The sequence below is a fragment of the Magallana gigas genome, chromosome 2 (genome assembly GCF_963853765.1).
Source record: "Magallana gigas chromosome 2, xbMagGiga1.1, whole genome shotgun sequence".
Lineage (NCBI taxonomy): Eukaryota > Metazoa > Mollusca > Bivalvia > Ostreida > Ostreidae > Magallana > Magallana gigas.
The window spans coordinates 13669657-13682743 of NC_088854.1; the positions used below are offsets into that span (position 1 = coordinate 13669657).

Below are 13087 nucleotides of genomic sequence, written 5' to 3' on the forward strand. Positions count from 1 at the left end.
GCACTGCTTCATTGCAGCACTAACGGTACAGAAATCCTCGGACCTCGGCACTCTAATCACAAATTCTTTGGCCATTCAATCGGGAAGAACCCTCTTGTTTTCCAAACTCTGTCAGAAAGGCCAAAAAAGGAATAATGAATACGAGGCAGTGATTGTGCATTGCATGAGATAAGTCTTGGATCCAGCAGCCTTGACATTGCTCCTGACTGATTTCTTTCATTAGATAATTACACCACTTAGCCAATTTCTTACCATCGATTAGCCTCATTTCTCTTTTCCCATGTGAGTGAACTCAATGGAATGTCACTGGAAAGAACACAAGATAATTGTGATGTGTTTGATTGACAGCCGTTTGGATTGAATTAGAAGAGCATCGGATCATTGGCACTGATTGTTGTAACACAGGTCGACATCTATCAGGGTTGTTATAACACATGTAGATATCTATCCTAATTGTTGTAACACATGTAGATATCTATCCTGATTGTTGTAACACTTGTAGATATCTATCCTGATTGTTATAACACAGTTCGACATCTATCATTATTGTTGTAAGGCATGTAGATATCTATTATGATGGTTGTGGAACTAAACATCAACAGGTGCAACTTTGATGTATATGAATCTTAATCTATTTTAAGACATCAATTTAAATAGAAGTCTAAGTACATTGAATTTCATTACCTAAAGAAAATGGGGGGGGGGGGCAAGATAGCGCGAATGCCCATTTGGTTTAGTCGTAAAATAGAATTTTTTTTTCAATTTGTTTATTTGAAGGTTTAAATCAGCATATTACAAGTTCCACTTTCTTCTAAAACGTACTCTATATAACAATCTCAGAAGCGAACTTTATCAAAGTATTAGTTTTCCAAATAATTCATATCTATCTCATGACAACTATTTCAAACTCTTATTTGTTATTTTCAAGACAAATTGAAAATTTTATATATTCTGCATTTAGACAAAGTAAATTAAAGTAAAGCAAAGTAAAGTAAAGTAAGACAAAGAAAATTCTCGCGCACGCATTAAAAGTTATTAGTGTCAAAAGTTACTTATTCATGTAGGTCCAATGGGCCGGGTGTTTGATTTGTGTAATTGTATACTATTCAATTGTAAAAGATACACATGTCACTATAATAAATGATTTACTTACTTACAAGTATTGAACACATTTATTAGTTACAAATTGATATGATATTAAATATACATTGTTTTAAACGATTTAAAAAAAATAATTATCAGCTTTGTTGATATTTTAATTTGACAGTATCTTATCCGTCCTTATACTGGCATTTTACACGCCTTATCTACCCATCTTCTTAAAAATTGTAGGCCTTATTGAAATGTGTATCTTCTTAAGATTTTTCTATATTATTTTATTTCAAAGTTCTAGCAAAAATACCAAGCCATAGTTAAGAAATTAAACTCGTATAGGTAATAAACTTATGCATGACTACTTAAGTTTCACATGCATGAAATTTGTTTCATCCCAATTATAGCACATTATCAGCAAATATTACGAAGTAAAAAGTTTTTGGAATAAAATGGGAGGGGGGGGGGGGTGGCATAGAATTATGTTATATGTATGTTTAGATTAATAAAGCGAAGGCTTGCAGTTTATAGTTGGCATAATCGGCTCAGCCTGGTGAGTATTTAGAAGAGCCATCAGCTCATATGGTCTCTACACTCCAGAGTTGTCGATCGTTGTCTGTCATAATCGAGGAGAGCGGGTCGTGTTGCTAACTTAAAGTACGTTACTGTAGTTTATAATATAGTCATAAATGTAGACATTATAGTATGCTAACAGTCAATTTCATCTAAGTAATTATAGTAAATAGAATTTCGTTACTGTTATCATGGTATACTTGATTAGCTTTTTAAAATTGCATGTAAAAGCAAGGGAAAAACCGCAGACTTCCTTATATTTTCGGAAGAATTCGGGTGCAGATGCTAGACTGTAAATGATCAAATATATAATTATTTTAGAGTAAGCAGTCTCATTTTTGGTGGAAACAGAAAAAGGACAAAAAATGCCTTAAGTTTATTTTTAGTTCTGACACAAATTCCTTGTTTTCTTTCTTCTATTTTATTATTAAAGGCATTGGACTGAATCTACGTGGTCTTCATCATGAACGTATTGCTATTTCATGTAGACAATCATATCATTTTGATAATTCATGCCATAGTCATCAGATATTTGACGTTAAAACACTTCTTTTCATTTGGAGATGATGCTTTTAATTTAGGAAGAGATGTCTTCCTGATTTTAACAATAACTGTCCTATGATTCAGACTTTTACGAATACAGTACAATTTGTATATTCATGAGATGGTTTTATTAGCTGAATTAGAAACATCGGCTGAATTTTCTTTCAAGTTACAAATTCTTTGAACTATAATTTTCGATTTTGATATCAATAAAAGTAGTTAAAAGAAGTTGCCACTGATTTCTTCTGTTCCCAATCTTTGTGGAGTTTTTAGCGAAAAACATCATTAGTATTGCCATCAACTCTACGATGTGGTAGTAATGAAATCAATGGCGGATAATCTCGATCTGGGTTTTAGCCATTAGAGGTCCAACACCCTTCCATTAACTACTTTGTGCATAATAGTGATTTTCCTCCCTATACATTTTCACATTACTTTGTCGTACAAATTTAATATTTTGTGTTAAAACGCCCAATTTACTGCCGTTCGTTAGTAACGATAAATGATACTTTTCTAGTAATTCAGCCAACACAAGAACTGGGAAAGAGGGGTTTAAAATTACGATAAAAAAAACACACACATAACATCAAAAGACTAAATGGTCAACAAATGAACCATCAGATCTGCCTGAATTTTTGAGATATGAATTTTATAGTTATAAGCTATTTATAACTTTAAGATTTTGAATATTTCCCTATATCTTTATACCGAACTCTTCTTTTCAATGAGATTAAATAAGTCTAAAAAAGGCAACAACCATCGATCCCTCTTAAGAATTCCAATCTTGCTGCCTTTTTTAAATTGATGTTGAAATGTCGAACTGAAAAGTGTTTTCTCGGTGGACCGCTGTGATATAGGTTATTTTTCATATGTTGTAACAGGTTTTCCCTCGAAACTATGATACACGAAATCACACCTAATTTAAGAAAGTAGTCGACTTTAATGCCTCAATTTCGGTTGTGAAAAGAAGCTTGAAGACAGGTTAGGCTTTCTTACAGTAAATTATACAACTGGAGGTGAAACTAGTAAGTTTCCGACGCCGCACATTTCTTTTTTTCGACTGTGCTATAGTGTTAGAACAGATATAATGAGATAGAAGTTCATTATTTGAAATGATAAAATTCCTGGAGGATATGTACTTTATACGCAATTTGTCGACTAGATAATGACCATAGTTGCTTATACAATCATTAGTTGCATTGATACTCTGAGATCAGAATCCATGGATACCAGTAACGTGTCACACGCGGAGCCATGCACTGTCGTCTCAATCAATAACAAATGACAAACCATTTTCTAATCAAAAGATAATGCAATATGCAAACTAGTGTCTCTGTCCCATCCCTTTTTATGATGCGATCAAAATAACAACAACAACAAACATTAAATGCAGCAGCGGGTGCAGCTGCTTAATGATTCGAAAAAAGAATTTTTATAAATTTGCAAAAAACGAGCACGTATAGAGGCAAAGTGACGGCCCTTAGAACAAAGTGACTTCTCATGGCGCGCATTAGGGTTCTAATCTAAGGATTAAAAAGACACGCCAACCAGATGGCAGATGTACGTCAATTTGTGTTTATTAATTGAAAAAAACGTGCAAATTCTTAAGAACGCAAGGATAATATTGTATGGTGGATTTTATTTGGGCATCGTGCGTGTGACTGTTAGAGATTTTTGAGACGGGGCATGGGTTGGGCAGACTCGAGATCAGACCATGGCAAAGGAGTGGACAGGCGTACCATTAGTAGCCGGGACAACATCAACGGTGCCTTCATTACCCTAGAGGTAAATTTGGCGGGAATTGTTATCGTTTTGTAAGAAAATGACTACATGATGCGACTACTAAGCTTTTGTTGGTGTGAACAATACTTGCTGTGGAGATTAAAGAATGTCAATTTCACCGTACATTTGTAAAGAATAATCAGGAAAAAAGTTCGTTTGATAATTGGTAATTCTTAAGTTCACATGGTTTCAATCATAGGTTGTTTAAATGACATGGATAGGTATAATTAACAAGATGATAAGCTACCAACGGGGTCATAATCTTAACAAATACCTGAGGGTTTTGTCGTTTTTGCAATATGTCACTTTTTTATGCAGATGTCTGTTATTGATTTTTTTCCCTGTTGAGATAGGGACAGTTTTATGAAATCATTTTATGATGCACACATTAGAATTGCCGCGATTTGTTAACGATCCCATTGCGTTAATCTACACTGAGTGAAGTTGCTTGTACATTGCATTTACGAGGTTGTTAAAGCATCTAATTGACAAACATAAAATTAAAAGCATCGTGGTATCACCATTTTAGCTCCGTCTGAGCACTACAGCATTGATGACGACATGGTGACTCAATGTACATCTTGTTGATCATGATGTGAATGGCTGAATGCAATGCTAAGATTTCACATCTTCATTTTTTTATATATTATTATTTTTTTAATTCTTTTTTATGCAAATATCTCAAGTGACAAAGATTTTAATGATTTGATTTAAAAGTTTCGTTTGTCATTTTATTTGATGACAACTTCAAAAATGAAACATAATCAAATTTGCTGCTTAGGTCGAATAACTGGCGTCATAAAAAACCCCAAATTGTATCAATGAAGCCATCAACATTAGTTTAAAATGAGCCGAATTTGTTTTCGATTGAAATCAACACTTTCCCAATAACTGCGTAACTGCTCTTTTGCTGGACAAAGTGACAACTAGATTGGTGAAATATACTCAACAGCGATTGTTCATGTCCTGCAACATAGCAGTTCCACAGTTTTCGTGAAAAGAGTCAATTTACTTAGTAAAACAGTGACGGTACTGGTACTGTACCAGTTATCGGCTAAGACCAGTTATCGGCTAAACTGAGAGTTCGGGTTTATAGCACGCGACAATCCAAGATTTTTTAATTCAGTCGTCTTTTTCGAATAAAGAAAAGTAAGTTTGCTTGAAAACTTTCTTGAATATGTTTTACACATGAGCTTAAACGATCAATGTTTACCGCTGATTTTACATCTTTGCACTTTCAGCAGTGGGAGAAGTGACGTAATAAGTTAAAAATAGAATATTACCTCTTTGTGATACGTAATTATATCCCTTCTCTGATTTGACATATAATATCAATACATTTAACATTATAAACAAAAGGAATTCACAAATTTCCGAGAGATTCGTAGCGCAATTGAACGCCTGATTGCACAATTATGTATTGAATAGTCTACGATTAACGCGATTTGCTGCATTACCGTATGATAATAAACGAATAATTTTATGAGTTTTGTTTATAATGTATCATGACCCCGACTACTTTAGTCTGACTCCACAAGGGGCATAATTCAAACTACATTTAGCAGAGTATAAAATCAACATGAACACGGATTTTACTATGTAATTATCACGCAGCCGATAACTGGTACAGTAAATCGTACCAACTCGGCAAATTCGGGGCGTGCTAAAAAGCACAAAACAAGATCTTTTTGGTTCTAAATAATGATATAAACTATAACAGATTGATAAATAAGGATTTCACTTTTTAAAGTATGTGAAATTTAATCCAATAATATCAAGAAATAAGGAATTACGAAAAGAAAACGTTAAAATTTAGCCGATAACTGGTACAGTGCCAGTATATGAAGAATGAAAAAACCCACTGTAACAATGAATATTATTATACTTTCATGTTGAATACTGACATCTGGTTGGTTTAGACGCTGTTTATGATGCGTTCTATTACCCTTAGCGTTAGCAACACACTTGACAACGGGTAACACTATATAAATAGTGCCTGTTTGGGAAGGTAACAGTTGAAATTGACACCCCGAGAAAACCATTGTCAACCGACGCGAAGCTTTCATTTAAAATGAAAGTATAATAAAACGAATTGTTATACTTTCATGTTAAATACTGAAATCTGATTGGTTAAGACGCAGTTCATAATCCTTTCTATTACCCTCAGCGTATGCAACGCACTTAGCAACGGGTAACATAAAAAAAATGTTACATGCGCGAAAATTATGCGCGTACAGTTCGCTGTAGAATTCACGTTATTCCTATATAAAAGAAGTGAAATTTTCCTAAAAATTAAGACATTCAGTATAACAAAATAAATAGTGCCTGTTTGGGAGGATAACAGTTGAAATTGACACCCCTCAAAAACCATTGTCAACCTCCGCTTCGCGTCGGTTGACAATGGTTTTCTCGGGGTGTCAATTTCAACTGTTACCCTCCCAAACAGGCATTATTTATATATTGTTACATGCGCGTAAATTATGCGCGTACGGTTCGCCGTAGAATTCACGTCATTATTAAAGAAGTCAATTATGAATTTGAAATAATGTGAATAATTAATAAATATAAAAGCAGTAAAGTTTTCTTTAAAATTAAAACATTCAATATAATAAAAAAAATAGTGCCTCTTTGGGAGGGTAACAGTAGAAATTGACACGCCTCGTACACTTCGAAGCGTCGACTGACAATCATGGTTTTACCGGGACCGTTCGTGTTATTCTAGTCGATATATTCAATGATTTCTGTCAAATAAGATGCATTCAGTATAAGTCAATATTGTACGTACGTTTATTTATTGGACAAGACAGGTGTACACTTTATACATGCAGTGATTTGAAAACTTGATAATTATAACTCTTCAAATTGCTACTTTGTTGAGAGAAATCTGGTATTAGCACCAGAAAATGATTTTTGATTAATTTTCATGAAGTGACAGTAAGAACGGCGGGGATCTGTCAATATATACGACAAATCCAAGAAAATATTCTAATGAATTAATAGAAAAATTCATCTACGTGTACCATATGAGAAAACCTGCATATGTAGTCTTTACCATGAGTTTTGTTGTTGTCTTTTAGCATCACGTGTTTTCTCCTCTTCTTTTTTAGGGGGGGGGGGGGGGGAGGGGGTGGAGCTTGTCATCGGTGATTTCAAATCATAGTCAACATCTTTAAGTAAAAGAGGGGATGGGGGCATTCAACCAACGAAGTCGAAATATGATATTTTAGAGGGAAGTTAATGATACAATGTTTCAAAGCTGGTATGCAATATTGTCCAAGATTGTTTAGGAAGTCATTTAGAGGATGTTAGCATTGATTGGCGCAGTAAAAAGTTGCTGTTCGTGAGTTTCTGTAACCCGCCAATAGGCGTCCATTCTACCCTAGTACTCACTTGTACCGTAATGATCCGCAGTAACAGCAGGGGAGAGAGAGATAAACCCAGGAGCCAGATCTCTCAAAGGCATATTATTGATTGGTTTTTGTTATCAGTAAATTTTTGTTCTTCCTTTTTGGGCTAATTTTGCATTTTATTGAGCAAACACAAATTCATTAATTGGCCTGTTACTTAGAATCTATGCATCAATTAGAGGTAATCTTTACCTGTGTTACGCCACTTAAAGTCAATGAATGGAACAACTTGGCTTCCCCGAGTGATGCTTACGTTTTTATGTTTGCAATTATCGTAGTAAGGAAGGGAATTTTCAAAGACTAGTAATTTTTCCTTTCAAGAAACCTATATTTGTGCTCAGTTAATACGTACACAGCTATTTTCATGCAAAAATGACGTTTCGGAACGTTCCTTTTTAGACACGGAATTTGCAACATAATGCATGTGTGTAAATAGTTGACTTTGCTATGCAGATAAAAGGGATTGAACAACTTGCTCTGTTATTTATTAAAATTCTGTGAGAGTAGTTCTAATTTTGCTATGTAACGGTTTTAACACAAATGACACCAAAAATATGTGTTTTTATTGGGACTTGTGTCAAAAGAGTCAAGCTAAGTTACTTTAACTAGGTCTTCTATTTCACCAGTAATCGTATCTATTATATTTCGTACCCGATTTTGCACGTATGATACATCGTGTATTCTGTTGTACATGTAGTGTGAGTTTGTTGAACAAAATAAGCTGCATTTTGATAAAAGAAATTGCTACCGGTTGACGTTTGTTCAGAATTTTGTGATCTCTGAGAATAATCTTTAATGATCGAAATAGTCCGTGTAAAAAGAGAATGTGCAAAACAGCTTGCGTCTGAACTTGTCGGTCTTCTGCTTGCAAGCAGACTCGGATTTCTCAATTTACTATCACAGACGCAGAAATACAATCGCTTTTCAAACAACGGAATTCATTTCTGTGTCTTAAATGGAGACACTGGTTTTTAGAAAAGGTTGCTATGAGACCGAGTGATTTCAGATTTACGATACTTCATGGAAGGCAATAAACAATACGGCCACAGTAAAACGCTAAAGAAGCTGGACGAGTCAGAGGAAGGCCGTCATCACCGTACAAAACAGTAATACCTGACGTCTTCACAGCGTTTAGGATTACAATGAATCAAGTTTATCCACCCGTGGGCAAAGAGTCAGACGTGGCTGTAATAGATTGACTATCTCCACGTGATCATTAATTATCGTCTGCTGATATTCTAGCGGAAGAATATGTACGAGAGGGACAATTTTTTTCTTTAAAAAACTCATTGAAGACAGAGATGACACGCGCTCGCCCACCGGTCATAACTATCAATAATACAGCAATGACGCTCTTGACTTGGCTGTGATTGATAAGGTTGAAATTATTTTCACAATTTAGCCACATTTTTTAGTCGTGATCAAGTGTGCAGCTGAAGCAAAAGAAGTTGACAGCAGGGACAAGAAGTTATTTACAGAAACAGGCCATTGTTTGATAAACACATCGTTGCTCTACTAGTACTGGTCGGACGATGCCATAAGGGGATCAAATTTGACGTCTGCTGATGCCTTTGGTCATCTGATCAGGAAGCGTTCTTGAAGAGCTTCCTCGAGCACAGACTAATTGTCAAGCGAGCAGATTAAATTGTATACTTTTTGCCAGATAATTATCTGCGTTTGGAAACGGGACAAATAGTGGAAGAAAACGTCGTATTTTATTGAGTTGCAAATCGCTAAAAACGATGGTCTGTACAAAGTTTTGACTTTGAAATTTAATGAACCGCTGTGTTTTTTTACTTTCGTCTGAGTGATATGAAGGCGTTCTGAAATGCTAGTGTTCGAACGAGAGATATTAATTTAATGTCTACACAGCCAGCATGCAACGCTTTATAAGGAACTCCCATTTGACATTTTTCGAAAATGTCTAATTTGCACCTGAGTATAAGCAAACGTTCACAAAACAGGATTATGAATTGGAGAAGGACGGTCAGTTTTGGTTCTTGACGAGAACTTAATCCAGTCATTGGCAGGATTATAATGTCCAAAGGCCATAACTCCAGTTCCAGAATATACCGACGTGCAACCATCAGCAGCAAGGATGCAATAAACAGCCCTTTTATAACCGTCGAGGTGGGTAATTGACTTTCTAAAATTATTTTAGTCGACTTTGAAATTGTGGGAGGGAGTAGTTTGTGGTCTAACAATTTCTATTACCATGAGAGATGCCGATTGTTACACTATCATTTTATGTGATATGTTCCATTACTTATAACATCGTTGGGTATACAGTATCCTTAAGTTATCTGTGTCGCTAATTGAGGTATAAAATATCTCAGTCGGTTTGCCGCCTGCTCCCTGGTTAGATAGGGATCAATCCGGTAAAAGTACATTTGACTCAGCTTATAACATACTGTAGCTAGTATTCATTCTATGTTCTAACAAGTGTAGTGTATCGGTAAGCTATACCTCTTGTTTGGGCAATAAGAACGTTATTGTATTTTAGTGAATATCGAGTACTTTGTATTATTAATAATTTATTGCATTTTAATGTTTCAATCACACCATGGTTATCCTCGACCACATCAGAATCACCACAAGTGTGAGTCTTGAAGCCACTATCGGCCAAATTTTAGTTGTTCAATATCAACTGTTGCCATTGTTGAAAATCGTATGATTAAATTATGTGTTACTCCTGACACCTTACTGTGGAATCACCGTTGTTCGTGGGGGACCAATGTTCGTGGCTTTCGTGGGTAACCCTCACCCACGAATTTTCATCCCTACAAACGTACTGTAAATTCCTAATTAAACGCAAGGAATTTATATCCGCGTAAAATTGCGAGAAGCACCCCTCGCGGATTTTAAAACCTCGCAATTATTTTGTGAGAGTTGATAACTTTAGGAAATATCGATAAGGTGGCAAGGGATAGTTTTTTTGGTCGAGGAAATGTGAGGCAGATAGTGCTCATATATGAGATTTAATTTTTCAGTGGATTTTTAAATTTGCTAAAATTGGTTTGCATGCAGGGGACACATGGCCCCGACTCAAGAATTTTGAAACATTTCAGAAAAAAACAAGTACAACTTACATATAGCACTATAAAGAATAGCCAGGGACGGTCTCAAAAATTTCTGAAAAATTGCCCTTTTTTCACATTTTCACGGGTCCAGAACCACGCTCCAGCCCCGAGCAACTGCCATAAACTACCATAGGATTGGTAGCTTAATGTATACCCATGCAAATAATCGCCAATTGATGGGGGGGTCAATCACCTTCTTTTCGAGTGACATTTCGTGTTCTGAACCCACCCTACTTTTCAAGCACAAAACCGAAAGTGAAAATTTTGGCCACAGTTTCGCATTTTCATTCCATATCTGATGAAAAGTGCTACCAGTATTAAAGTGTCATATATCAATGAAATTGACATGAGCTCCTCTGTCCACAAAACGAATGCAATAAATATTCTAGAAATTTATACCCCTCAAATAACAGCCAAACCCCAGGTTCTCCATTTATTTCAAAATTTAAACCCCTCAAATAACCAGCCAAACCCCAGGTTCTCAATTTATTTCAAAATTTTGACCGGGTCTTTCCTTCGAAACTATCCCCTGCCACCTAAATGTTCCGCGTCCGCGAATTTATATTCTCGTGATTTGATACAAAATAGAGGGATCGCGGAATTTAGTACTCGCGTAATATAAGAAATTTACAGTATATACAAACATTTGTTTAATATTTATTAACGAAAAAGAACTTGCTACCAACGAAATTACGTCCCAACAAACCAGGAAATTTTTGGCTACCCACGAACATTGACCCCAACGGATAAAAATGATTCCACAGTAATTCTTCGCGAGCTATTTAACGGGTGCGATGCTAGTCAAAAATCTGACTCGGCCCATGACTCTAAGGCCATATCCATGTACTATAAAGTTCTAGTATTTTAGAAAGGCTAGACTTATCTCGAACATCGGTAGTTTTAAATCTTTTTTAATTTTGAATTAAAATTTAACCACTTTACAATTTTATTCAATAATATTTCCATGTAACTGATGAAAAACTGAAATGTTAATCGCTAAGTTTTCCTCTCAATCATGTTATTTTATCGTACATGCAAAAGACATAAAGAGATATATTAGGAAGAAATTTGTAGCCAGTAATCTTGCGTTATTGGAATGTAATTGCACGTTGTCAAAGGTACTTACACCCAAGAGGATCTTTATCGTCATATATTGCATTAAGCAATACGGATTTTCGACGGATTGGTTCTTTCCTTGTCTGGTGAACTTTGGTTGACTCGACAAAATAAAGTCTTTGAGTAAATGGATGCAATGTGCTAATTGCCTTACTTGCTAAAATGCATGTCTTTATGGGGATTTTCTCTCCAAATATAACTCTCGTATATTTCCATACACAAACAACGTATTTGATGGCCTTATGAGGAGAGTGATGATGTCATTAAAAGATACATTAGACTTCGAAGTGTTTTGACAAAGCTGTGAATAGATTTAAGCAGGTCATAAATTTAACGTTTGTCTTCAAACATAATGTCACAGCTAAATATAATTTCAAAGAAGATCTTAACAATAAAGACGTCTTTAAGGGAAGTTTTTGTCCAACACTTTGTTAGAACCTGGCTTTGAATTTGCTTCCGTAATTTGATTCCTGCGTCCGTGTTGATAAACCGTTGGTTGACCAATGGTGTCTTTTCATCCCTGATACAGCATGGAGATAAGCTTTCTTTCCTCAATCCTTTTGTCTGATATTTCAGTCGTCAGAAATTGTATCATGAGTTTTTCACGGAAAGTATTTCCATTTTTCTCTGGTTTCTTTACAATAATGACGGATTATTGTATTTGTAATGTGACTAGGTTTTCGCCTTTATGTCTGTCCCCGTAGACTAATGAGTCGACGGCGTGCGGAAACACATCGCCAATGACAAATTTTCCAAAGAAATATTTTTAATACAAAGAAGAGCTGTTTGTTTGCAAACTACATGCATCTTGCACAAAAAAATGAAATCGATTTTAAATCTGGATACACAGTGTAAGTAAACCGTAAAATGAAGCAACCGACGTCTAGGGAGGGGGTGTAGTATTACGTGCAATCAGACCTGCGTTAGTAACGGTCATGTAGATCATGAGAATGAAAGCCGTTTTTCTCCAAGGGACAAACCGATAGATTTATGCTTCTTAAACGGGTGATTTGTATTCGCTGTAGATTGTGAATTGCCGCAGCATGCGTAAATGTACGTAACATCGGTCTGCATTAACACGGCGGTAGATGGTTTTGAGTAGGATTCTGTGTTATTTATGGAGTTTGATTGCTAATCTTCTTCCAAACGAACATATTATACTTGCTGAGTTTTCCCATTTATCGCGATTTAATTCATTGTTTGTTAAATCTCTGTTTCAGATAAGACATGGACATTTTGGTTGTAGAATTTTGGAAATGGATTCAATGTGTCACGCAAGCTTGATATGTTTTTATATATGGTAGATATTAAGCGTGGAGGATACCAACGTCCACATTGTGATCTTAACAGAGGGGCTAAAATATGATATATATACAAAAAGAAACACATAATAATCGAAACTTCAAATAAATGATAATTTTTCTAGTAAAACGTACTTTACATTTAGGGATCAAAATATATATGTGCTTCTATTGCTTTGGAAAAACAATGTAA

The 13087-nt window shown here is 35.3% G+C and overlaps 1 protein-coding gene across 15 annotated transcripts in view; it reads left to right on the forward strand.

Annotated features, from left to right (window-relative positions):
- Nucleotides 1–13087, forward strand: part of LOC105329024 (dipeptidyl aminopeptidase-like protein 6) — a 111120-nt gene that overhangs the window by 42799 nt on the left and 55234 nt on the right. The window contains exon 1 of one of the 15 annotated variants that reach the window (XM_034448046.2): nucleotides 3787–3993. The exons of 11 other annotated variants lie outside the window; for them this stretch is intronic. In XM_034448046.2, the coding sequence (XP_034303937.2) occupies nucleotides 3895–3993 (99 nt within the window). In that variant the 5' untranslated portion in view covers nucleotides 3787–3894. Of the gene's footprint in view, nucleotides 1–3786; nucleotides 3994–9351; nucleotides 9528–13087 lie in introns of those variants that run through there. 3 more of the 15 variants (XM_034448050.2, XM_034448048.2, XM_034448055.2) reach the window with 3 other exon arrangements.